This window comes from Juglans regia, chromosome 12 (genome assembly GCF_001411555.2).
Source record: "Juglans regia cultivar Chandler chromosome 12, Walnut 2.0, whole genome shotgun sequence".
NCBI classification, from domain to species: domain Eukaryota; kingdom Viridiplantae; phylum Streptophyta; class Magnoliopsida; order Fagales; family Juglandaceae; genus Juglans; species Juglans regia.
The window spans coordinates 5225434-5249806 of NC_049912.1; the positions used below are offsets into that span (position 1 = coordinate 5225434).

A 24373-nucleotide genomic window follows, 5' to 3' on the forward strand; every position below is an offset into this window, starting at 1 on the left:
GGTATAAGACTACTTAATTACGGTCATTCATCAATTCATAATTTCATAGAATGCACTTTTGGTGTATTGAAAGAACGTATTAAAATTTTGAAGTTAATGCTTGCATATTCGGTTGGGAGGCAATGACTTATTATTACAGTATGTTGTGCGCTGTATAACTTTATTGGAACGGTGACTCCTGATGACTGGATATTTCAGAATTGAAGCAGAGTGCAGCTCCCTGTTATTGAGTGTGGGGTTGGTGACAAGGCATCCTCATCTTGTAATGTAGACATGACGACTAAAACAAGCCAATCTATGACTGCAATAAGAGATCAGATTGTCATTTCTATGTGTGTAGTAGGGGTGGCCATTAATGGTGTAATTAAAAACTCAGCATATATATAATATAGTATTTTTTGTGACGGTGTACTTGTTATTTTTCCTTATTCATACATTCCAAAAATTAATATTGTTATAATTGGTGCTTTCAATATTAATATTTCATAACACTACTTGACTTTGAAAAGACATATAAATATATAAAATTGCATGTTATAACATAAATAAATTGTGTAATACGAATTTAATCAATAGAATATTGAAGAATCTTCTGTGATGAATTCTCGAATTATTAAATTAGCAAGTAGACATGAGTTCTCCAATTTCTCACATGTGCTATCCATTATTATATATTGATTTAATAATAAGAAAAGTTAAAAGACCTTTTGGGTGCTTCTGCAATTTATAAAAAATCAATTTTCTTTGGCCCCACTGGATGAAATTATATTTCTCAAAATATTGTCTATTTCTTGATTGCCAGGGAAGTAGACGTTGGTAAGTTTTTTTTTTATAGGACGTTGCAAAGTTTTTGTAGTAACATCTCCACGTCAAATTGATGTATATTACAAATTAAAAATATATATAAAATAATTAAAAATATAAATTACTGATATTATTTAATACAAAAAGATTATAAGTAGTCGTTGTTTATTAGAAATTTCAAATTATGAAATTTTCAAATCCTTTCTTAATATAATATACTTTTGACTTTGGAGTAGGTATGACAATTTCTTGTTTTATTGTTAGGGCTTGTATGAATATCTGGATATTCTCATAATTTCTCATAATATCTTTTTCACAATTATTTAAATATAAAATATTTTTTAATTTTTAATTTTTAAATTTTTCATCTAATCATTACTTAATTATTATCCAAACAAAAAATCTAATACAATTTTTCCAGACTTTTAATAAAACACAAAAAATAATATAACTTTTTTCAAATTTCAAATTAAAAATAATATTCAAACCATTTTTAATCTTATAATATTTTTATTCAATTTTTTTTAATCTAAATTATTTTACTATTATTTACAGAATTATAAGATATAAATATCCACACGTCGCTTAATGTTGGTTTTTTTAACCAATCTTACGTTGTTTTAGATTGATATTAGGTCCCGTTTGGATTCGTAGATGAGTTGAGATAATTTTAGATGAGTTGAATAAAATATTATTAGAATATTTTTTTAATATCATTATTATTTTGAGATTTTTAAAAGTTAAATTATTTATTATATTTTATATAAAAATTTAAAAAAATAATAATAATAAAATAAATGAATTTCCAATAGGGGTTATATCTTAGACAGAAGATGCTTTTTAATGTTATTTTGATTGTAATTATTGAGAATCTGAGATATCCTTTTAGATGGAAGGAGATTGGAGAAACTTCTCTATTAAGGAATGCAACCTCAGAAATAGTTAATAAAGGAATTTTTTTAAAAGGTGGATGTTTGAGGTAATTTTTTAATTAATTTTTCCAAAACAAGAAATGCTCTCATAGTAAAAACAAATAAATTATAATTACAACGATATTTATGATTAGTAATTTGAATATAATGATACCAATATCCCATAATTTTAAGAAGAGAAACGTTACTCCCAACGAATTTTTCTATCGAATTGTATTTTTAATATTTTTTAATTAATAATTATTTTTGTAATAAATTTGTAAATTTTATTTTTTTTAAATATTTAAAGTGATTTTAAAAATATTTAAATAAAAAAGAAAAAAAATTGCATTGTTTAGCATAAAAAACACCGCTCTTTTAAGAAATACTTTTGAGAAAAACGATAGTAAGACTCTCAAATGTACCCATTTGTGCATTTTATTTTATTTTTATTTTTTTCTTAAAGATTAAAAAAATGATTATTAATAAATTTATATATTTTTTTTAATGATTAAGGATGTTTAAAAATATTTAAAAGAAAAAAATTCATTTGTACTTGTGTGCTTATTTATGATGCACATTTGATATACATCTTAGTATTGTCCTACTTTTAATACTTCTTACAATTTTTTATGAGAATGTGACTATTTACTTTTTTATAAAGTGTTTGCATGAATCTTATATATTTGATTTGTACAAATTAATATTTCATTTTTTAAATCTAAGGTGTCGTTTGGATAATAAGTTAAAATAAGATAAATTGAGATAAAATTGAAAGTTGAATAAAATATTATTAATTTTTTTTAATAATATTATTATTTTAAAATTTAAAAAATTTAAATTATTTATTATAATTTTTTTAAAAGTTAAAAAAAAAGATTATAATAAAATAAATTAAAATCATTTCACAATCCAGACCAAACCTAAATTAGCGTACATGATTAAGTATAGACAATGATAGAACGCCAACTACTCTACAATTTATTTAATAGTTAGTTGTAAATAGACTGTGATATAAATGTTATTATATCGTAATATTTTTTATTTTAAGATTTAAAAAAATTAATATTTATTTCAATAATAAATTCAATTATTATTATAATAAAATAATAATAGATAAAGACGGAAGAACTTTTTCTGCTCGTGGATTCGTCAGATTGGAAGACTTTTCTTGGAATCCAAACAACCATTAATGGAAGCTTCCGGGTCGCAGCTGTACTTTTACGAATTTGGGAGCATTTTTATTTCTTCCTCTACATTTAAATACGCACACGCAGACTTAACAACTTACCAGACTTCGCGTCTGTGTAAACATCCATACCACGCGTCTTCTTCGAACGCCAAGCTGAAGATTTCCCTTCGAAGCTAGGGTTTTAATTTGGAATCTTTATTCGCTGCAATCGCTATCTCATTTTGTTTCAACTGCCATGGATAAACAGGTGGAGAAAATGCAGTTCCGGCAGAATTACCGGAATCTCTGGCACTCCGATCTCATGAGCACCATCTATACCGATACTCCTTGTAAGCAATATATATAGTGTGCATATACACTCTGTTTTGCTCCTGAGAATATCTATTTGTATTTTACGTGAGATTGGCTGATTGGGTGTTTAAAATTGAATAAATCTTCTCATCAGCTACTGTTCAAATTTGTGCGCGCGTGCGTGGGTTTTAAGTTTGATTTGTGAGTGGAGTTCTGTTCGTTCGCGGAGAAAATGTGAGAAAAGAAAAATAACATTAAATACTCGAGTGTTAAATGTTCTCTAGACGGAAACTATACTGGTAGCAACAGTTTGGCTTCTTTCAAGTGATTACTTCTCGTAAACGCCCTTTGGCCCATACTCTTTTGGTTGCTAAAAACATGCTGTAAACGAATTGGATATTGAAGAGTCGAGACTTTTGGATTTTGACTTAAAGCTCCATCCAACTAGGCCTTCATCGTTAATCCTAGTTTGATTCGTTTATCTGAGATATTTGATCAAAAGGAAGGTTTTGACCCCCTTTTTCTTATTTGGTTTCTAGGCAGTCAAACCGATTGATTACTGATCTTGGTTTGTTAAAAATTGAAGGCTGGTTTTTGATAAAATTGTAGGAAAATAAGAGAGAGATAGAGTCCCAGAAAATATACATAACTATACCGAATCACCAACTGCTACTTGGCTCCACTGATCTGCGATTTTCATGTATATGTACTTTTTCTTTTTTATTCCATATGGCACTCAGTGGAAAGTATATGGATACTCTGTTTTCTTGAGTAATATCAATGCATACTTCTGGGCTTTTTCAAAAACATTGGAAACTTGATTTAGAATCTTAGAACGCCTCTCCACCAATAATTTTGATTCTCAAATTACATTGATCGCTGATTAAATTGTTTTTTTTCTTGTTTGGTATGCAGATTGTTGCTTTGCACTGTTGTGGTAAGTGTTCTGATATGTGATGCGTTCTTGATTTGTTCTGGCTCTTAGAGTTTGTTCTGGGTTCGATATATTGGTTATCCTGAGTTCTACTGGTTGCCATGTTGTATAAATTTTAATACTCGGGTGATTTGGGGGATAAAGGGGGCATTCTGTTTCTTCATATCCATGCTCTCTCTCTCTCTCTCATAAATAAAACCTTCTGTTGGATATTAAGTTTCTGAAGATGAAAAACTACACATCTAAACCAAACTAAAATTTGGTTTCAATAGGAACTAGGATAATAGTTATGGTGTTGGTGGTTATTCAACTATGTTAATTTTTGTTTCAGATATTGAAATCTTTTGTACGGACAATTTTTCTTTGGGCTAACATACTGCTCCATAAGTATTCAATGATCAATAATAGATGTAGTATGACAAGATATCAAGATATTTGTTTCAGAGCAGAGTTTCTTACATATATATTAATGATCATATATATATATATTATTGCTTACATATATATAATTACGTCAAGGCTAGTCTCAATGGAACTATAAGGATAGTTTTCACCTAGATGATCTGGACCTTGTTATTTAGTAATCATTGTAATACAATACTAAATGACATGGAAAAATTTGATTCCTCTAGCTCTTGTTCTTCTTTTTCTTTTTTTTTTTTATTTTTATTTTTATAGGTGTGCCTATATAATTTTTCTTTGTTATGTGATAGTGGTCCCTGTGCTTCCTACTTGCTTCGAAAACGGGCTCTTTATAATGACATGTCAAGGTATTCTGTGACATATTTCCCTTTGAGTTTTCATCTAACAAGAATTAGAGTGAATGCGGCAAAATTCTCGGTTTTCATATGTTTCAGGTACACATGCTGTGCTGGCTATATGCCATGCAGTGGGAGGTGTGGAGAAAGTCATTGCCCTGAAATTTGTCTTTGCACTGAGGTATTACAGTTTTGTTTCCTTTACGCTTTTCGTGATGGTCATTATTTTATAATTGAAAAAAGGGAGATTTTCAAATGTGAAGTCAGAGACAAAGCCAGAAGCACTTCCTGGGGTGCCTTTTGTTGGGGGAGGGGGCCTTGGGGGACTTTTTGAGGGGTGGAACTTCACAAAACCTGCAGGTTTCTTTGGGTCTTCAGAGCTTTGGGGGGACATCCCCCCCCCCCCGGCTTTGTCCAGCATGAACTTCTGCTCCTATAATTTATTAATTTGTAACAAAAAAAATCACTTTCTTTCTTGCATGTGTGATTTCTTCACTTTGTTCAGGTTTTCTGTTGCTTTGGAAATTCAGTAGCCTCGACACGCTTTCTGCTGCAAGATGAGTTCAATATACAGACAACGAAATGTGATAACTGCATTATTGTACTCTCTCTCTCTCTTTAACACCCCCCTCTCACATCTCCTCCCCAAATATCAATTTGCACTTGCTCTGCTTCTTTATCATCAACATGTTTGTCACATGACGCACTGTCTTCTTTCAGGGATTCATGTTCTGTCTCCAGCAACTTGCATGTATATGTTCCATAGTTGCATGCATAGTCGGAAGTGATGAAATTCAAGAGATTTCACAGATGTTGAACTGTTTGGCTGATCTGACTTATTGCACGTAAGGCCTTAAAATGCACCATTCTTGAGCCAAGAGACATAAATTGCAAAATCTCTGCTAATTCATTGACTTGGTTTGTATCTGCAGGGTTTGTGCATGTATGCAGGTATGCAAGAGAACAAAACAAAGTTCATTTAACAACCATAGAGCATACGAACTTCATATACTATGTACTATGTTTGAACAGATGGATAGTAAAATTGGCAACATCATAGGAGCAGTACATAAACTGCCTACTTCCCCCATAGATAAACCCCCTTTTTCCATAGGAAGGTTCAAGTAATACAAGTACCTAGAGTAATTGTAAAACTAACCGTACGTAATCATTTTTGACAGCCAATATTATATCATATGACTTGGGTTGGGACCCAATGATGGATAGTCATCTGGTTCTTTTAGGAGTGTACTAGATTAAACAGTTTCATGTAAATTTTGCAATTCCAAGGTTCCTATGACATGGTTACTTTAATTGTTTCTAATGCAGACCCAGCACAAGATTGAAATGGATAAAAGAGATGGCAAGTTTGGGCCACAACCAATGATGGCAGTACCGGCAGTCCAGCAGATGTCTCGTATTGATCAGCCAACTCCTCCGCCTGTTGGATATCCTTCCCAACCAGCATATGGGCAGCAGCCCTATGGCTACCCCCCACCCCCTCATGCTCAAGGTTACCCTCCCACTGGGTATCCTCCACCTGCATATCCTCCCGCTCCTGCCCATCGTCATAATTATCCCTAGTGATGGTGACCATGATGCATGTCTATATATGCCTAGTAAAATCACATTCAAAGTAATCTTGTTGTTAATGCCAGCTTTTCTTCTGAATGTTTCTCTGTATATAGGCATGTTTTCAACCTCAATCCTAGCTTTGGATTTGTTCCTTTGGTTTCCATCAATGGTCTTGACCTAAATAAATAGCCTTTACAGGTGAAGAAACTGTATCAAGAAACAGGTTTTTTTTACGAGTCATGATTGAACATGATTTGGGCACATGTTTTCATCTTTAAGTTCCAGCTCCTCATTCTTGTTCAAATCATATCTAATTTTTTCTTTTTCTTTCTGTTCTACAGTTATGTATATGCTGCATAATTCTTTATTTTTCTTTTACAACCATTGGGGTTTATGCAAATTTGGTGGCTATTAGCCTATTTATGTGAGGTTTTCTATTTTCAGTGGACTTCTGCCTGTTGGGAGTTCGCCAGTAACCCGACCACCATTTTTTTTTTAATATATAGATAGTTGTAAATTTTATTGATAAATATGTATTTTGTGCTATTGCTGCTGTTTTGTTCATGCAGTCTGGCTGCCTTTGAAATCCCAAACATGTCTGCAACACTTTGTAGTTTCTATAAAGGAGACAAAGCTATGCCTTTTCATTTTGTAGGTTATGTTTTTCCTGACCTAGAAATTTATCTTTATGTGCTAGACCAATTTCGATAATTGAACTTAAGGTCTATGTTTTTACCGTACATGGATGACTATTTGATGGTGGTTAAAAAATGAAAAAAATTCTTTTCATTAGTCACTATTTACGACTCCACACTATATAAAAAATACTTATACACTTTATGAAAAACACCGTTACGCTCTATGGAAAAGTTATAAATAGGGTGTGAGAATGAATAGTGGCTAATGTATAACATTCTTTTAAAAAAAAAAGTAGTAGATTTTCACCATTTTTGCAACCTTTGTCCATAGAAGAGAATGCCAGCGTATTCTAATCTTTCAAAAGCTCATGAAAAAACATCGTACATATGCGAAAGAACCAAGAGATCCAACCCCAACTCATTAAGGAGGATCTGGTTTTTTAGGAGCGTTTGGTTTGGGAAATAAATTTTAAAAATTGAATTTTACTTATCAGATTTTGTCATGTGATGGTGTATACTGTAAAGGCATTCAAATAGTATTACTAATTTATATGGTAGAAAAAAGTTAAATTATACATTGGGAAAAATGCTAGGAGTCCAACCGTTTATTTTGTCCGATTGTTTTATTTTTAATTTTTTTTTACTTAGTAATTAAGAAAATATTATTTAATAATAATGTGAATTTTCTTTTAAAAATATTTTAAAATGTTAAAAAAATATGTAAAATTTTTTTTTAAATAAAACTAAAAAAATTAAACAAAATAAATGGGAGCCCAAAACGGCTTTCTATCATTTTTCTTATACATTTGTTGTTGGACTTTTGTCAAATTTTAAAATAGTCCCAACGAATTTGTTTTTTTGGGGGTGGGGCGCGATAGTAATAACGATATCACTCACATATCACGTTAGACTAATCATACGACGATACATGTTAAAAACCCTCAATCAACGCTTAAGTATTACAAAAAAAAAAAATGTTGTATTAACATATTAGAAAAAATAAAATAATTAAAAATTAAAAATATATATAAAAATAAGCTAACTGCAAGTATAAAAAAAATAATATTTGCAATAATAGAGTGTATAAATACTGTACAATCTCTTTAAAAAAAGTGAGTAAATACGATATTCACATAAAAAAAAATTAATTTTTTAATAGTAAATTCTAATTCTTTTCAAAATAATTGTGTAATACTAGCATAGTCTATGACTATACGTAGCATTACTTAAAAAAAAAAACCATTAATTTCACCTGTAAATTCTCTTTTCTTTCCCAAGATGAATACCATCAGATCTTCATCTTTTGGGACTTTACAGAGGTTTTGATAGGTGGTTGATTGTTCCGACTCAAAGCTGGAAACTTTCAAAGCAGATTTGCCTTTAAATCCCTCGCACTTTAGAGCAAGAGAGTATGAGATAGATGGGTCAGGTACAGGCTCCAACTTCAATATAACTTTGGTGTGATTTTGCACCCACCACCTTTGCCCTGGTTTGATTTTGTAAATCATTTCATGTTATATTGTTTAATTATTATAATTTTTTTAAATTTTTAAATAAAATATAAAAATTAATTTAATATTTTTAAATATTAAATTAAAAATAATATTTTAATAATATTTTATTCAACTTTTATATTATCTCACCTTATAATTTATCTGTATAATCAAATGGCACCTTAATCTCTCTTATTTAATTCTTTCGCAAATGATGGTGGGCTCACTTTTTTCCAAAAAAGCTGCCCAAAACTTTACATGTTCTAAACTTGTATCTCATGTTACTCTCTCTAATATTTATTCTCTAAGTATACTAGCAGGTTTGAGAAATGAGATGAGATGAAAATTTTATAAATAGTAGTAAGATAATTTGTGAATAATAATTAGATAGTTTGAGTTGAGTATTTTAGTTGAATAAAAAATATTATAAAGTTAAAATATTATAAAAATATAATTTTATAATATAATTTTTATTTGAGATTTAAAAAAGTTAGAATTATTTTTTATTTAAAAATTTGAAAAGTTATAATGATTACTGATTAGTTTGAAAAAACTTTAATAATTAGTTTTAAAAAGTTGTATTTAAATTATATTTAAAAATAAGATTAGATTAAATAAAATAAGAATTTTACATTTCATTCCATGCTCCAAACCTGCATGATACAATCTTAAGAAGACAGAATTGCACAACCATGCCAAGTCTTTTTCTTCTTTTTCACCTTTTTTCTGAAAAGACATGAGAAGTTATTGGAGTAGGGTTATTATTATTATTTTGTTTAGTAATGCTACTAATTATCTTAATTTTTATCTTTTTTCTTATTATTTTATGATGTGACATTAAATGATTAGAAAATATTTATTATATTTTATTTGTAAGTCTATCATCTAATAATACATCATAAGATAATGAAAAGATGATAAAAAAAAAATGATGAATAGATTTTTTTTTATTCACCATCTTTTGTTCTTTGTTGTGTTTTGTTTTATTGTCTTGCACTTAAAAAAAGCAGCAAGGGGGGCGCTCCACCACATGCCTACAATTTGTTGTCATAGATCAAAAGGAGTTCTTAGAGCATTAGCATTGGGTTCATCATTTTCATCTTCAAAATTTGATGAAAAGTATATATTTTTCATAAATCTAAAACTTCTCTATCTATAACCCCACATTGGATTAGTTATTGGATTCATCAAAATAATAATATAATATTATTTTGTTAATAATAATATTTTAATTTATTTTTTTTATATTTTACAATTACACTAACTATATGTTAATTAATAATTTAATTTGATATTTAAATTATTGTTTCTCAACTTAAATATATTGTGGCTCAAAATTGGGAAATACTAATTTAAATAAATAAAATAATGGTTATAGAGTGTGAATAGTGAGTCTTCAAATTTGAAGATGAAGAGAAATTTACTGTAGCTCAAAGCTTGACATTTGAGCATATGATGAATCCAATGCCAGGAGTTTAAAGCTAAAATCATCAAATTTTGAAGATTGGACTCATTTGATGAGTCCAATGCCAATGCTCTTAGACATCTAAACACTAATTACCATATATACACCATTGAGGATGAAACTCATTATTTAGAGTGCGTTTGAATGTTGAACTGACTTGAATTGAGATGATAAAATATTATTAGAATATTATTTTTAATATTATTATTATTTTGAGATTTAAAAAAATTAAATTATTTATTATATTTTGTATTGAAATTTAAAAAAATTATAATAATGAATCGAGATGAATTTACTTACCAAACGAAACCATATATAGAGTTCATAATTCATTATTGACACCATGAATTCAAAGGCGACACACCCCCTCATTGAATTATAAAAGAGAACTACTACATATATAAAAAAATTACATAAAAATAAATTCACAAACTGACGTAACTTTATATTATCTATTAGATCTATTTTATAATAAAAATAATTTTACAATCTAACGCATTATATCAAACCACGTCAGTTTATAGATTTACTTTTGTGTAATTTTTTTGTGGTTAAAATATTTCTCATTATAAAAAAAAAGATAAAAAAAAGAAGATAAAACTCGTAAGGGAATTTAAATTAGAATAATAATTTTTGTTATTTATTTTTTGTTCTGCTAATTATATGTCTCTAACAGTGTACGCAATATTTTTGAAAATATCAACGATAATTGCATGTGTGTGTATGTATATATCATATGAAATAATGATACCAAATATTAAATAATTCAAGAACCCTTTGCATTCCAATCTCACAACGAAGAGAAACAATATAAAAAAAATTAAGAAATTAAGGGAAAAAAAACATGAGAAGAAATAAATAAAAAAAGAAATCCTAAAATATTTTCTAAATATATTATATGTATTTTTTTTTTTTTACGTACAAGCTTCTCATGCATGTATACATTTCAAAATGCCCAGTAAAACCCCATCCCATCATCATCCATATTACCAAAACCCTGAAAACGAGCTTTGCTCACTGTACTCACTGTAAAGATCAGGTGTTCCAGAAGCAGCCCAGAGCCGTTGATTGAACTCGCTCTTCATCTCATGATCGGGCACAAACTGGGTCCTACACAGAGGACACGTCCTCTGCTCGTGTTCCATCCAACGGTCCATACAAGCCCGGTGGAATATGTGCCTGCAATTCCTCAACCACCTGATCTCCTCCCCTCCCTCGAACTCGTACAGACACACCGCACAGCTTTCCGGCGGGTCTCCAACTTCGGCGCAGTCTGCGTGGTCCTGGAACTTCATAACGGGCAGGAATTCCTGGATTAGGAGCTCGGATACGGGTTTGTGTTCGGGCATCCGGGTCGCGTCTTCCGGCCAAGTCACGTCGGTTTCTAGGATGTCCAAGAGACCCAGGAAGCGAAAGAGCGAGAAAATGAGGCTTCGGATGAAACCCAGAAGTGAAAGTCCGTGGAGAAAGAGGTTCGGGAAGAGAACATCCGTATATCCGACTGGGAAGCCCATGGAGCTCAGGAAAAAAAACACAGAAAACTCGACCTTTCTCTTTGAAAGAGAGAATTTTAGCTACGTTTACAATTCAGTGACAGGGAGAGACTTTTATATACAGAGTGATCAGAGACAGAGAGAGAGGGGTTGGAAGCTTCTGTTTCAGCTACAGTACAAAGAAGATGATATAGTTACAGGCTGTGAGTTATGGGGTTTTCCTTCCGGCTTCCATATATGGTTTGGCTGGGATCCACTTGAGTAGTGCAGGTGATATCAGGCATGTGGAGGAGAATGATTGGTGGGGTGAGTGAAGGGCCTGTGGGTGTGGTTTGGTGACTTGGGTCATGCAAGGCTGCTTTTATGAGCTATGCCTCACACGGTATCATAGACTAAACAATACTAGAAAAATAATTAAAATTTGTAGTAATATTATATATAATATCTATTTGTAGCCATTCTAGGCAGACTGCAAAATTACATTTGTGTGTATCACGTGCTGTAATTGGGAAATAATGAGGAAGTGGGTGCTTCATCATAATTTAGGTTTTCTTAATTCTATCTCCATTGTTGTTTAATTGACCTTCTCTAACAAATGGATTTGGTTTGGGACAAAATTCTCAAATTAAAAGTAATACTATGTACAGTTGTGGAATGTACAAATATTGTGTAGTTACTTTAAAAAATAGTGAGATTTACTGTTAAAAAATTAATTTATTTTCTTGTAAATCCCGTATTTATTTACTTTTTTCAAAGTGATTGCATGACACTTACGACTGCAATTATCATTTATCTAATTTTAATTAGTAAATTTACATCTTTACTAGGATTGAATTGACTAAACGCTCGAGTCCGTTTCTTTCATTTACGTTCTTCGAGTTAATCCCTAAATCATCCGAGAAATCTGCATAAATGGTGCCTTAAAAGACTTCTTTAACAAATGGATCCTTATGGCAACTAAACAAAAATCACAAAGTCTCAAGTCCTTAATTGTTTTAACACTGTTTACTCGTGTGGTTGAATGTGTCTTTCTTAATAATTACCAAGAGGGGGGATGTGGGATGCTCATGTTTCTTGATCATTTTGTTAGTTAAACCAATTTAGTGAGCTTCTTCTCTTCTGCATGGACAAGTTTGACTATTTTGTGCAATTATGACCCAAAGATCTTGCATGTTCACTCTCTATTGGACAAACTACTTTTTTAAAGACACAAAGCAAAGGATTTGTTCAGAAAACAAGGATTAAAGGTGAATTAGTGTGTGTGTAATTATTATATGTTTCTGTCAATGATCACACGCCTAATTATTATTGTCTGTACCCTTAATTGGCATCTTTATTAATTATCTATCATTTCTGCTGATCATCAATAAATTAAAAAGAAGTAGCCACAAACACAAAGCAAGTACGATATTCTTAATTCTCTACAGTTTTTAATTATTTATAGAAAATAAATAAATAGATAAAATTCAAGATTCCTGTTTTCACTTCTTTTGAGTAAATGTATTGGTTTCTCCAATTATTTTTCTTCATTTTTCCCATTTTAAAGGCTCATTGTCTTCAAAAGATTATGTTTTTTTTCATACATGAATTCACATTAATGTTATCATAGGGATATATCAGATAGTGGGTTGATTATCTTAATGTTTTCAATCATGTATTTCAAGAGACGAATGATAATAATTTATGGAAAAAGTTGGAGGCTCATTATGAGAGGAAGATATGTTAAAATAATGTTTTTGCAGCTTAAAGAGTGATGATCTGTTTCAAGTGTTTGAGAATGGAAAGATTTCTTCAAAGATTTGGGTTTGAAGCAAGACGAGTATGACGTGATTTGTTATAATACGTTAGATTGATTAATATTATTGAAAATGAGTCTCGCTAAGAAGAATCTAAACGACATGACGATTAAAATTGTTATGGAGAGAAGCTTGCAAATCAAATTTTGTCATATCAGTGATGTCGACGAAGTGTTCTCTACATCGACTTGTGAGGATAATTTTTCTTGATTTATTAAACTTCTATAACTTAATATGGTACATATTTCATAGAAAAAACCCCCACACTAAGAAAAGATAAAGAACGAATGAATAAAGAAAAAGTGGATATCAACAAGGTGGATAACAAGAACTAGTGAACTGGGTGGGACATGCCCACTTCACAGTCCATGATAAGGAGGGGAGGAGAAGCAGGGGGCCATGGAGAGTAGAGCAGTGAGAGAAAAAGACAGGACAAATATCGGTCGGTGGTGCTAATCCTTGGCCCCCCCCAAAGCGATAAAAAGCATCATGGCTGTATCAGCAGACCCTGCATCTAGACTTAACCCAACCCAAGTAGGCCAGAGGGTGCACCCTTGAACATGAAAGTTCAGCTAACACTAAACCACAGTGCCAAGTTTTTGCTGTGCCAGGCCAAGACACTCATGGCCCCCAAACTTCATTCAAGCTCTTGTCAATGGTTGAAACTAGGTACTGTTTTCCTGTACCAAAAGTGATGGAGATATATAGCATTTTAAGGGACCCAATGCATAAACAAAATGTTTCCTCTGTGTCTCCTCTCTCACTTCTTCTCAAGCATGCAGACCCCCCCCCCCCCTCAAAGTTGAAATATTATCTCATCTTTCTCTGATTTGTGGCTTCCAGTCAGTTGACCCTTGATTTGGATTTTCTAATGGAGTGTTTTGGGGGTCCTCATCACCCGATTGGCCTCTGTCATAACCTCCATATGTGATTTTGATGATGACAAGTTTCCATTTTGTGTCCATTCAATTGTTTATAATATTTGGGTTCTTTTTTGGGTGCCAATTTTATTTTAGTATCTTTCTTTTTACAATAATCTTATGAGCAATCCATTAATTCCATTCTAAATAGTTTTTTTAGTATTGCTTTCAATATCAGTGTCAAATTTACAACAACCTATGAGCACACAACATGGAGAAAAACTGACAGATGAATCATTTACCACAAACATTATCCTATTTGCCACAAACATTATCCTATTTGATTTAGTCTTACATAATAATAGAAAGATGAAAACCATCCTATTTGCTTTAGTACTGTATTATGTTGGACCACAAAGAACTTAGGATTAGACAAAGATGCATGCATTTCTGATATTTTAGGCTTCCTGGTGCTTGCTTGACAACATATGCATGTATGAAACCTTCATTGTCTTTCCCTTTTTGCTTTCTTGAATCCTTATTGTCAGGTGTGAAATGATTAATTGAAGACTGAAGCTCATCTGGCAGTTGGATACCATTACAAGCATGGTAAATCAGGCACTGTGACCTAACATATTATGGTAATGACCAAGGTGTCCCAAATATAGTTATCCATCACGAGAAATTATTAATAAAATTATAAAATATTTTCTTTTTGAAAAATATTTTAGTCACAAAGACATTCCAAAAAAGTAACCCACAAACTGACATAGTTTGATGTGGTACGTTAGATTGTAAAGCTACTTTTATCGTAATGTAGATCTAACGTATCATATGAAACCATATCAATTTATAGGTTTATTTTTGTTGAATCTCTTTGTTGCCGTAATATTTCTCAATCTTAGAGACAATGTTCATGGTAAAATCTCATTTTTCAGACTCAGTTGTTTTCCTTTCCTAGACTTGCATGCACAGGAGATGAAACATGTCAACATGATGCAGAAAGGAACTTGCACACAGGAATGGGAACTGGGCATAGTCTAGTCATACAGCATGATATCTGAGTTCATTTTTCTTTTTCTTTTTTATATTTCTTCCCTAATTTCTTCATGTTACTTGTTTTCTTTCCTCTCCAAAATATTTAACAAAATAATGACACTTCAATACGAAACAGAAGGCCATGTGATGCCATATCCCTAAGAAAGGTAGAAAAGCCTCTACATATGCAGAAAATCCAAAGTAATTAAAGTTTTAAAAGCAGATTTTTTAGGTCGACCCTGAAATGTGAAAATAATTTTTTGGGTTTTTTTTTTTATATTATTGAAATTATGTGAAAATAATTTTAAAAAAAAGATTTAAAAAGTCCTTTTTTTTTTTTTTTTAATGTTCAATTGTCAGTTGGAGGTGATCTTCGGTGAGAATGAAAAAATTTCAGCAGACCTTGTTTTCATATGAAAACCTCTCTTTCAGGGCTGAAACTTCTCTCTCATAGGGATAGAAAATGTTGAAATGTGAGAAGCAAAAAGAGAAACTGAGGCTGAGAATGGAGTTTAGAAATTCTTCCTTCCCACACAGTACTATGTATAGAAGTCGTCTTTGAAAAAGAAAATAATTTTTATAAAATTGTTTGTAGTTATGACGTTTGACCCTTGAATATAGATAAATAAGCTAAAGATAAACTAATAGAAATATAGTGATGGACATATTTTATAAGGAGAATTTTTTATTTTATAAAGACTTCTAACCGCTCCTTAACATTTATTTTCTAGATTTTTTATAAGAATCTCATAATAAATAGTAAACAATCTCTTTACAAACCTTATTTTTACACATTTATTAAAGTCTTCCACATCACCTATCTTAAAAAATGATTGGTGTCTAACTTTTTTAAAAATTATAATAAGTCTTACATTAAGTGGTATATTAACACACTAACTTACATATAGCAAAATTGATATGAACATGTAGGAATGAAATCTCTTGAATCCACAATCAATTTGAACACTCATTCAAGAAAGTAAAAAATCAAGTCAATGGATGAAGAATCTAGATCCGTTGAGAACTCGTTTCAAGAACCTAGATTATATTAAAATCTACACCCGTTGAAGAACATGTCTCAAGAACCCATATTACAAGGAAGAACGCCACAAATGTTGTAATTTACCTTTAATGAGTTCAAAAGTTCAATCAAGAACAAGAAGAGTAAACTCAATCCACAATGAATAAATTCATCAAATTTTATAAACTTCTTAAAATGAGGCTACAAAGAGTATTTAAATCAAAACCTAATTAAAACTCTAGCCAAAATAAAACCATCTCTTTCAAAAATACCCCAGGATAAATAGTGTCGCGGCTACAGTACCATGACTACAGTAACTCGCTACAGTACCTCTTTAAACCCTAGTTCCTAAAAAGTAACTTTCCAAATAAGCCTTTGGCCAAAATACAAGGTCTTCCTAAAAACCCTACTTCATAAGAAATAAGACATGTGAGTCAAGCATCCTCAAACCCACTTATTCTAAACTAATAAAATAAATTTTTTAGCAAATTGTAAGTCTTCAATAATAATAGGTCCAAACAATAACTCTAAATCATGTCTTCTATAGCTTGTATCAAGTGAATCAAAACTGGTTTTCCTTCTTTCAAGCCCATCTTGAGTGTTGGGAACTTGCTAACTTCATCCCAAATGGATTGCATCAATTATTGTATTGTTTCTTTGATCTTCCTGGTTCTTGATCTTGTAATTGATCCATCTGGAACTTGTAAAGGATCTTTAAGACTAAGCCCACCTTAGTTCCCATAAAAAACTCAATAAATAAGTAAAAATATGTTATAAAGTAACAAGCACAATATTTTTTACGGCTCTTTTATAACAAATATAGATTGAAACACAACTAGTTAGTTAAATTTGAATTTCAAATTATATGAAAATTCTAAAAGCTTTTTCAGCTCGATGTCAAAAAGCCCTTTCTTCATGAAGACCTCCACGAATAGGTTTATATGAGTCCTCCATTAGTTTTCGAGCTTAGATCATTTGAAGGATGTTGAGCTGCATGAATGGCAATGAATGCTGAAGTCAAAGAGGTCGAGGCGCCTATGATTAAATGCATGTTGAGATCATGGGTAGTTTGATTCAGGGAACCTATGGAATGACTAAGAATAAGTTGTTGTTGAGGATTGCACAATAAGAAAGTGGTCCTTATTTCAACTTGACGTGAATAATGTCTTTAAACAATCTAAGGGAAAGGGGGAATCCACAAGAATAAGTTTCTAGTCAGCCGGATCATATCGAGAAACATAATAATTTCATATGGGTACAACTCTTATTTGAATGAGCCAAGGAGCCTAATCCAATACAAAGTCTAAGTTCTCCTCACTATTCCATTTTCAAAGTAGTAGAATCCATTCTCGGATGACAAAACGTCTGTAAGCCCCAATTGTACGCACATGATAATGGCAGCTAGGTTATCGAATATTCTACAATCGGCGGCCACTACTTGATGCATTGGCCCGATAACCTTTGTCACCATCAGTTCCTACAATCAAGCCTTTTTTGATTATGTCTTTCTTCTTAAGGACTTATAGTTTATTACACTAAAGGCTTTTAATGAATTATTCAAGCTATCGAGAGAGTACCAAATCTGATAGTGACGAAGGTTATAGACTTTTGATGGACACGAAGCCAATGAGTTTAGTCGAACAACGTAACGAGTCTAAGGTTATAGAAGCGTTCACCAACTTTGATAGGTATAGGACTACAAACAAATAGAGTAGAGAGCTTAACCTTTCTTTCTATTAGAGTCATGAGCTTGTTGTAGTCGATCTTAAAGAGAGAACCTTGTTGATTACTTGCTATATCCCCGCATTCTTGCATGACTCAGCTTATTCTTCAAATCCTGCTTCTCCTTTCCCCCTCCCCCAATTATAATGTCCAAAACAAGGTCGTATGGAGTATAGCCAAGGTAAGGCAACGATTTTTGGCATCGTCATGCAAAGTTTCGAATCCTTTTACTCTATATTATTAACACTCAATTGGATCAGTCAAGAATGAGCTGATGGATTTAGAAAAAACTGTTGGCTGTAGTCCCTAGCCCAATCGGTAGCAAGCCAAAAATACCCCTTACAACTATTTTATAATTCATTTAAAACTGACCAAGATAATGATGCAGGGGGATCTGAGTCTGAATTTGAGGCTGATGAGGCTCAGCTGACAGATGCGATGTTAAAAGTACTGGACTACTTCGAAAAGGTAGACCATCACAAGACCGACGGGAAGAGATAAGTATTCCTAGGGTTGGGCGAGAAGCGACAGATTTGGATGAGGAGACTTATTCTTTAGTTGGGCGAGAAGAAGTGGCGACATCAGTATTTTAACTAGAACTTTAGCTACAAGTGTCAGAATCGCCCATATGACCCCAATTTAGAAAGATCTCTTTTGCACGCACATCGTAGTCCCATGCTTTGTCTAGTGGACCCCTTTTAGACCCCAAGATCAGCCATTTTTTCTTCCGAATCGTCATTTTATGGTAATATTTATCTTTAGTAACGTAACGATTTTATTCCGGATTCTTAGGCTACATTTTAGTTATAGTTATCTTATTCTGTATTGTAATGGTTGACTTTAATTACAATTTTGATATTTTCTCATTAGCTATTTAAGCCCGGTTTGGGGGCTTCAAAAGGGATTGATTTATTTTTTATAGTAAAATCCTAATCTCAAAGTTTCTCTCTGTTTGCAATTTTTCTCAATTTCAATATTTAGTTTCCGTTGTTTAGCTAGCCATTAGAATAATCTCCTATTCTGGTCTGGCGTTAGTTGGCATTAGAGCTTTAGCATTTTTCTGGGGTGAATTATCGTCAGTTTTCATGGCTAGTGGTAGAGGTCTTGGTCGACGTGGATAGGTTCTAAATAAGGAAGTCCCTCCCTCCCCACGATCGTAATGTACTGTACGCGATGATTGCAGATTTACAGAGGCAAATAGCAGAATTATCTCAGTGTCTAGAGGAGTAAAACATGGAGGGTCAGACTTATGATCAAGAGTCTGAATCCAGTTTTGAGAACCCCTATCACAATCGTGCTGCTTTTCGGGAGTACTGTGGTAGGGAGGAGTGAGGTGGAGACCTAGGCTACAAAGTGGAACTACCGGAATTTTCTGGTACTCTGCAAACAGAGGGTTTCATCAATTGGTTGCATGAAGTGAAACGTATATTTGATTACAAGGATGTCCCAGATCGTATGAAGGTGAAACTAGTCACCATCAAACTGAAGGGCCAAGCGTCTGCCTGGTGGGAGCAGTTGAAGAGATCTTGAGAGCGACAGGGTAAAGCCAAGATTGGCGACTGGGAGAATATGAAGAAAAAGATAAAGGATCTCTTTTTTTCCCTTCGGATATACTCAGACCTTGTTTCAGTGACTTCACACGTTGAGGCAAGAAATGAAATCCGTTGATGTGTACACCAAGGAGTTCTATCAGTTGGTGGCCCGTAATGATCCTTCCAAAATTGAAGAACACTTGGTAGCACGTTATTTGGGTGGCTTGCGGAATCCCTTACGAAACCTCATCCTCCGCTCTCTATGGACTGTTTTTGAAGCCTATCAACATGCTCTAGTTGTGGAGAAGCAGCAAATAGGCGACTTGCACTAAGGGGCGATTAGAACACGTGAGGGGTCTGTCACATGAGACTTGCCCTAATCCACTGCCCACTCAAGGTCAAAGTTTGAATGCCAATATTCGATGCTTCAAATGTGGGGAGCTCAGTCATAGGGCGACAAAATGCGGAAAGTCTGCCACCTAGAAGTGGAAAATCCTCCTAATCAATGAGGATGACACATAAGATGTTGAAAGTATGGGAGAACTGATCTATGAAGAAGATGTTGAGGAAGGAGATGTCTTGCACGGAGATGGTAACGAGACCCTTGTTGTCAGGAAGAGTATACTAACTCCCACGGGGGATTCGGGTGAAGACTGGTTGAGAACTAATATCTTTCATACTACCTGCACTATTTTCAAGAAGGTGTGCATGCAAACTGATAATAGATAGTGGTAGCTGTGAGAATGTAGTCTTCGAGGAAGCAGCTCAAAAGCTACAACTCAAGACAGACCAGCACCTGAAGTCGTACAAACTGTCGTGGCCGAAGAAGGGTAGTGAGGGCACCATTGACCAACGTTGTTTGGTCTCCTTTTCAATTGGTCGGAAGTATTTTGACAACGTGAGGTGTGACGTGGTATCCATGTATGCTTATCATTTATTGCCAGGCAGACTGTATTAGTATGATCGAAGCTTGATTCACGATGGGCGTAAAAACACCTATTCCCTTAGCATTAAAGGGAGGAAGGTCACCTTAGCATCCCATAGAGAGGCAGCTGCTTCTGCTCTTGAGGGTGAAAAGGGACACACTCTTCTGTTAAAGGCTACATTCTTGGAGGAGGAAAAGAAAGAAGGCATGGTGTTTGCCTTGGTGCCATGTGACGGCCATGGCGGACCGTGAGATACCGCCAAAAGTTCAGCAGATACTATTTGAGTTTGTAGATCTAATGCCGAAAGACCTTCCCCTTAGCCTTTCGCCCATGAGAGATATACAACATCAGATTGACTTGGTGCCGGGATCTAATTTACCCAACATAGCAGCATATCACCTCAGCCCCAAGGAATTAGAAAAATTGCAGCGCCAAGTGCTGGAATTGTTAGAGAAGGGCTATATCCATGAGAGTATGAGTCCATGTGCAACTCTTGCCCTCCTGGTACCCAAGAAAAATGGTTCATGACACATGTGCGTGGACAATAGAGCCTTTAACAAAATCACCATGAAGTACAGATTCTCAATTTCCCACTTGAACGACATGCTGGATTAGTTGTTAGGCTTTAAGATGTTTTCCAAAATTGATCTTAAAAATGGGTGTCACTAGATTTGAATACACCTTGATGACGAGTGGAAGACAACGTTCAAGATGTAACACGATCTCTAAGAGTGGTTGGTCATGCCCTTTGGGCTATCCAATGTACCTAGTACATTTATGAGATTTATGCATCAGGTATTGCAGCCGTTTATGGGAAAGTTTGTCGTCGTCTACTTCGATGATATCCTCATCTATAGTCTGACGTGGGAGGCACATGTAGAACACCTCAGAGCTGTTTTCGAGACATTACGAAATGGGTGTTTTTTCGTCAACTGAAAAAAGTGCTCATGTTTTGCCACTTCTGTTACATTCATTAGATTTGTCATCTCTACAGATGGTGTCCATGCAGATCAATCCAAAGTGTAAGCCATTTTAGAGTGGCCAACCCCCAACACCCTACATGAAGTGCAGAGCTTCCATGGATTGGCATCATTTTATCGACGATTCATCCTCAATTTCAGCACTCTAATCATGCCCATCACAAAGTGCCTAAAAGGGCAATCATTCTAGTGGTCCAAGGAAGCAGAAAACAGTTTCCGACTGGTCAATTAGAAGATGACTGAAGCACAAGCACCTTAATAAGATCTTCGAGGTGAATTGCTATGCTTCCAGAGTGGGTATTGGCGGCATCCTGAGTCAAGAAAGATGACCTATTTCATTTTTAAGTGAGAAACTATCAGGATTGAAGAAAAACTATTCCACGTACGACTTGAAGTTTTATGCCATTGTACAGTCCTTGAAATACTAGAGACATTATTTGGTACAAAAAGAGTTCATTCTGATCACTAACCTTGAGGCGTTGAAGTACATCAATGGGCAAGCTGAGTAGACAACATACCAAGTGGGTCGCCTATCTGCAAGAGTTCACGTTCTCTTTGAGGCACCAATCGAGAAGCTTGAATCCAGGTGCATGTGCTTTAAGCCGTCGAATGGCACTCCTCACCACCAGTAGTACTAGAGTGGCAGGTTTTGACACTTTGAAGTATTTGTATGCTGAAGATCTATCCTTTGGAAAGATTCTTTAGGAAGTAACTGAGGGTAGGCGAAGTGATTTTCTTTTGCACAATAGTTTTTTATTCCATCTCTTATAGTTGTGTATCCCAGACTGTTTCTTGAGAGAGCACATTATATAGGAACTACATGTCGAGGGGCACTTTGGGAGAGAAAAGACTTTGGCTTTAATCATCGTAGATTACTACTGGCCCAAGTTGACTAGTGACATGGTACGATACGTGGTGAGATGTTTCATATGCCAAAAAGTGAAGGGAACCCTCACTAATGCTGGCTTGACGTCAGAATGGATTTTGTCTTAGGTTTACCAGGGAACCAATGCGCCATGGATTCAATCTTTGTCATGGTCGATCAATTTTTTAATATGTCCCATTTTGTAGCTTGTAGAAAGACCATGGACGCCACCTGGATCGCCCACTTTTATTTCAAGGAGATTGCTCGTCTGCATGGTATTTCTTAGTCTATCACCTTAGACCGAGATACGAAGTTTATGAGTAATTTATGAAAGAGTTTGTGGAAAAAACTCAGAACGAAGCTGAACTTTAGTAGTGCCTACCACCCCCAAACCGAGATGGTAAATCAAAGTTTGGGCAACCTCTTGAGAAGTGTGGCAGGTATAAGCCAAAACAGTGGGACCTCGCCTTATCACAGGTAGAGTTTGCTTACAACCGATCCAAGAACCGGACTACCCAATTGAGTCCATTTGAAGTTGTGTACCAGAACTCACCAGGCGTCCTTGATTTAGTCCCTGTCCCATGGATTGGTTGCCTGAACGTTAAGGCCAAGGAGATGTCAGATCACCTTCAGGAAGTACTCGACCAAGTCAAACAAGCAATTCAGGCGAGCAATGCAAAGTACAAGGTTCATGCCAACATTTGTCGCCTCCAGGTACTTTTTGATGTTGGAGATCTTGTTTGGGCTAACCTGTGATCATTTTCCTGTTGGCGAGTATAATAAGTTGAAGGATAGGAAGATTGGACCTTGTGAAGTTTTCTAAATGATCAACGACAATGCATATAGACTACGTCTTCCCGGTCATATAAGGACTTTGGATGTGTTCAACATCAAAACACCTCAACCCCTGCTTTGTTGACGATGGCGTGAACTCGAGGGCGAGTTCTTTCCAACCCGGGGAGGCTGATGCAGGGGGATCCGAGTTTGAATCTGAGGCCGATGAGGCTCAGTTGACATATGCAAAGTTAAAAGCACTGAACTACTTTGATAAGGTAGACCAACGCAAAATCGGCGGGAAGAGATAAGTATTCCTAGGGTTGGGCGAGAAGCGGCAGATTTGGGCGAGGAGACTTATTCTTCGGTTGGGTGAGGAGAAGTGGCGACATCAGTATTTTAACTATAACTTTGGCTACACAAGTCAAAATCGCGCATATGATCCCAATTCAAAAAACTCTCTTTGGCACGCATATCGTGGTCACCATGCTTTGCTTGGTGGGCCCCTTGTTGACTCCAAAATCAACATTTTTTCCTTCTGAGCCATCATTTTTAGTTAACTCTTTCATTTTTGGTTAATTTTCTTTTGTGGTAATGTTTATATTTAGTAACGATTTTATTCCGAATGCTTAGGCTACATTTTAGTCATAATTATCTTATTCAGTATTTTATTATTTGATTTTAATTACAATTTTACCATTTTTCATTAGCTATTTAAGCCTGACTTGTGGGCTTAAGAAGAGATTGATTTATTTTTATAGTAAAACCCTAATCTCAGAGTTTATTTCTATTTGCAACTTTTCTCAATCTCAATCTCTAGCTTCAGTTGTTTAACTAGCCATCGGAATAATTTTCTACTCTGGTCCAGTGTAAGATAACTATGACACTTTATTTAAAGAATTTCAATTTTACTTAACTACCTTTCATTTTAAGTAAAGTAATATTTTTTTTTTAAATCAAGAATGCCTCCTTTATTGATATATCATAATAACTCAATCATTACAATATTTTTCTTTCTGTATATCACTAACTATCTCTATGAGGCTCTCTTCTATCCAAACCCTTTCCTCATAAAACTTAAATGCTAGTTTTGCAAGTTTATGAGCTATGCTATTAGCTTCTCTCTATACAAACCTAACTTTCTAGTCTACTTTGTCAGTTAATAACAGTCTAATGTCTTCAACTATGTTGCCATAATCTGCCAAAACTTCTTCCTCACTGTTTGTAGCATTCACAATCACTTGAGAATCACCTTCCAAAATCACATTCGACAACCCCAATCCTACACATAGATAACCAACTCTT

General features: G+C 33.9%; 2 protein-coding genes across 3 annotated transcripts; one reads left to right on the plus strand and one right to left on the minus strand.

The window, feature by feature from the left end:
* Positions 1–2908: 2908 nt before the first annotated feature.
* On the plus strand, positions 2909–6888 carry LOC109002057. 2 transcript variants are annotated; one of them, XM_035683824.1, is made up of 8 exons: positions 2909–3236; positions 4114–4135; positions 4846–4902; positions 4990–5071; positions 5396–5491; positions 5611–5735; positions 5823–5835; positions 6214–6888. In XM_035683824.1, the coding sequence occupies exons 1-8, from the start codon at positions 3143–3145 to the stop codon at positions 6472–6474; spliced, it is 750 nt and encodes a 249-aa protein (XP_035539717.1). In that variant the 5' UTR covers positions 2909–3142; the 3' UTR covers positions 6475–6888. The 2 variants fall into 2 exon arrangements, with proteins under 2 accessions (XP_035539717.1, XP_018835185.1); XM_018979640.2 differs by having other exon boundaries at positions 2918–3236; positions 5823–5841; positions 6220–6888.
* A 3930-nt stretch (positions 6889–10818) lies between these two features.
* LOC109003517 (E3 ubiquitin-protein ligase RHA1B-like) lies at positions 10819–11710 on the minus strand. Its single transcript, XM_018981668.2, has one exon. The coding sequence runs from the start codon at positions 11573–11575 to the stop codon at positions 11048–11050; it is 528 nt and encodes a 175-aa protein (XP_018837213.2). The 5' UTR covers positions 11576–11710; the 3' UTR covers positions 10819–11047.
* Between the last annotated feature and the right edge of the window lie 12663 nt (positions 11711–24373).

Coding starts and splice junctions, on each gene's coding strand:
- LOC109002057 (XM_035683824.1), top strand. CDS start 3,143: ATGGATAAACAGGTGGAGAAAATGCAGTTCCGGCAGAATTACCGGAAT. Junction 3,237..4,113: donor CATCTATACCGATACTCCTT/GTAAGCAATATA, acceptor TTTGGTATGCAG/ATTGTTGCTTTGCACTGTTG. Junction 5,492..5,610: donor AATGTGATAACTGCATTATT/GTACTCTCTCTC, acceptor GTCTTCTTTCAG/GGATTCATGTTCTGTCTCCA.
- LOC109003517 (XM_018981668.2), bottom strand. CDS start 11,575: ATGGGCTTCCCAGTCGGATATACGGATGTTCTCTTCCCGAACCTCTTT.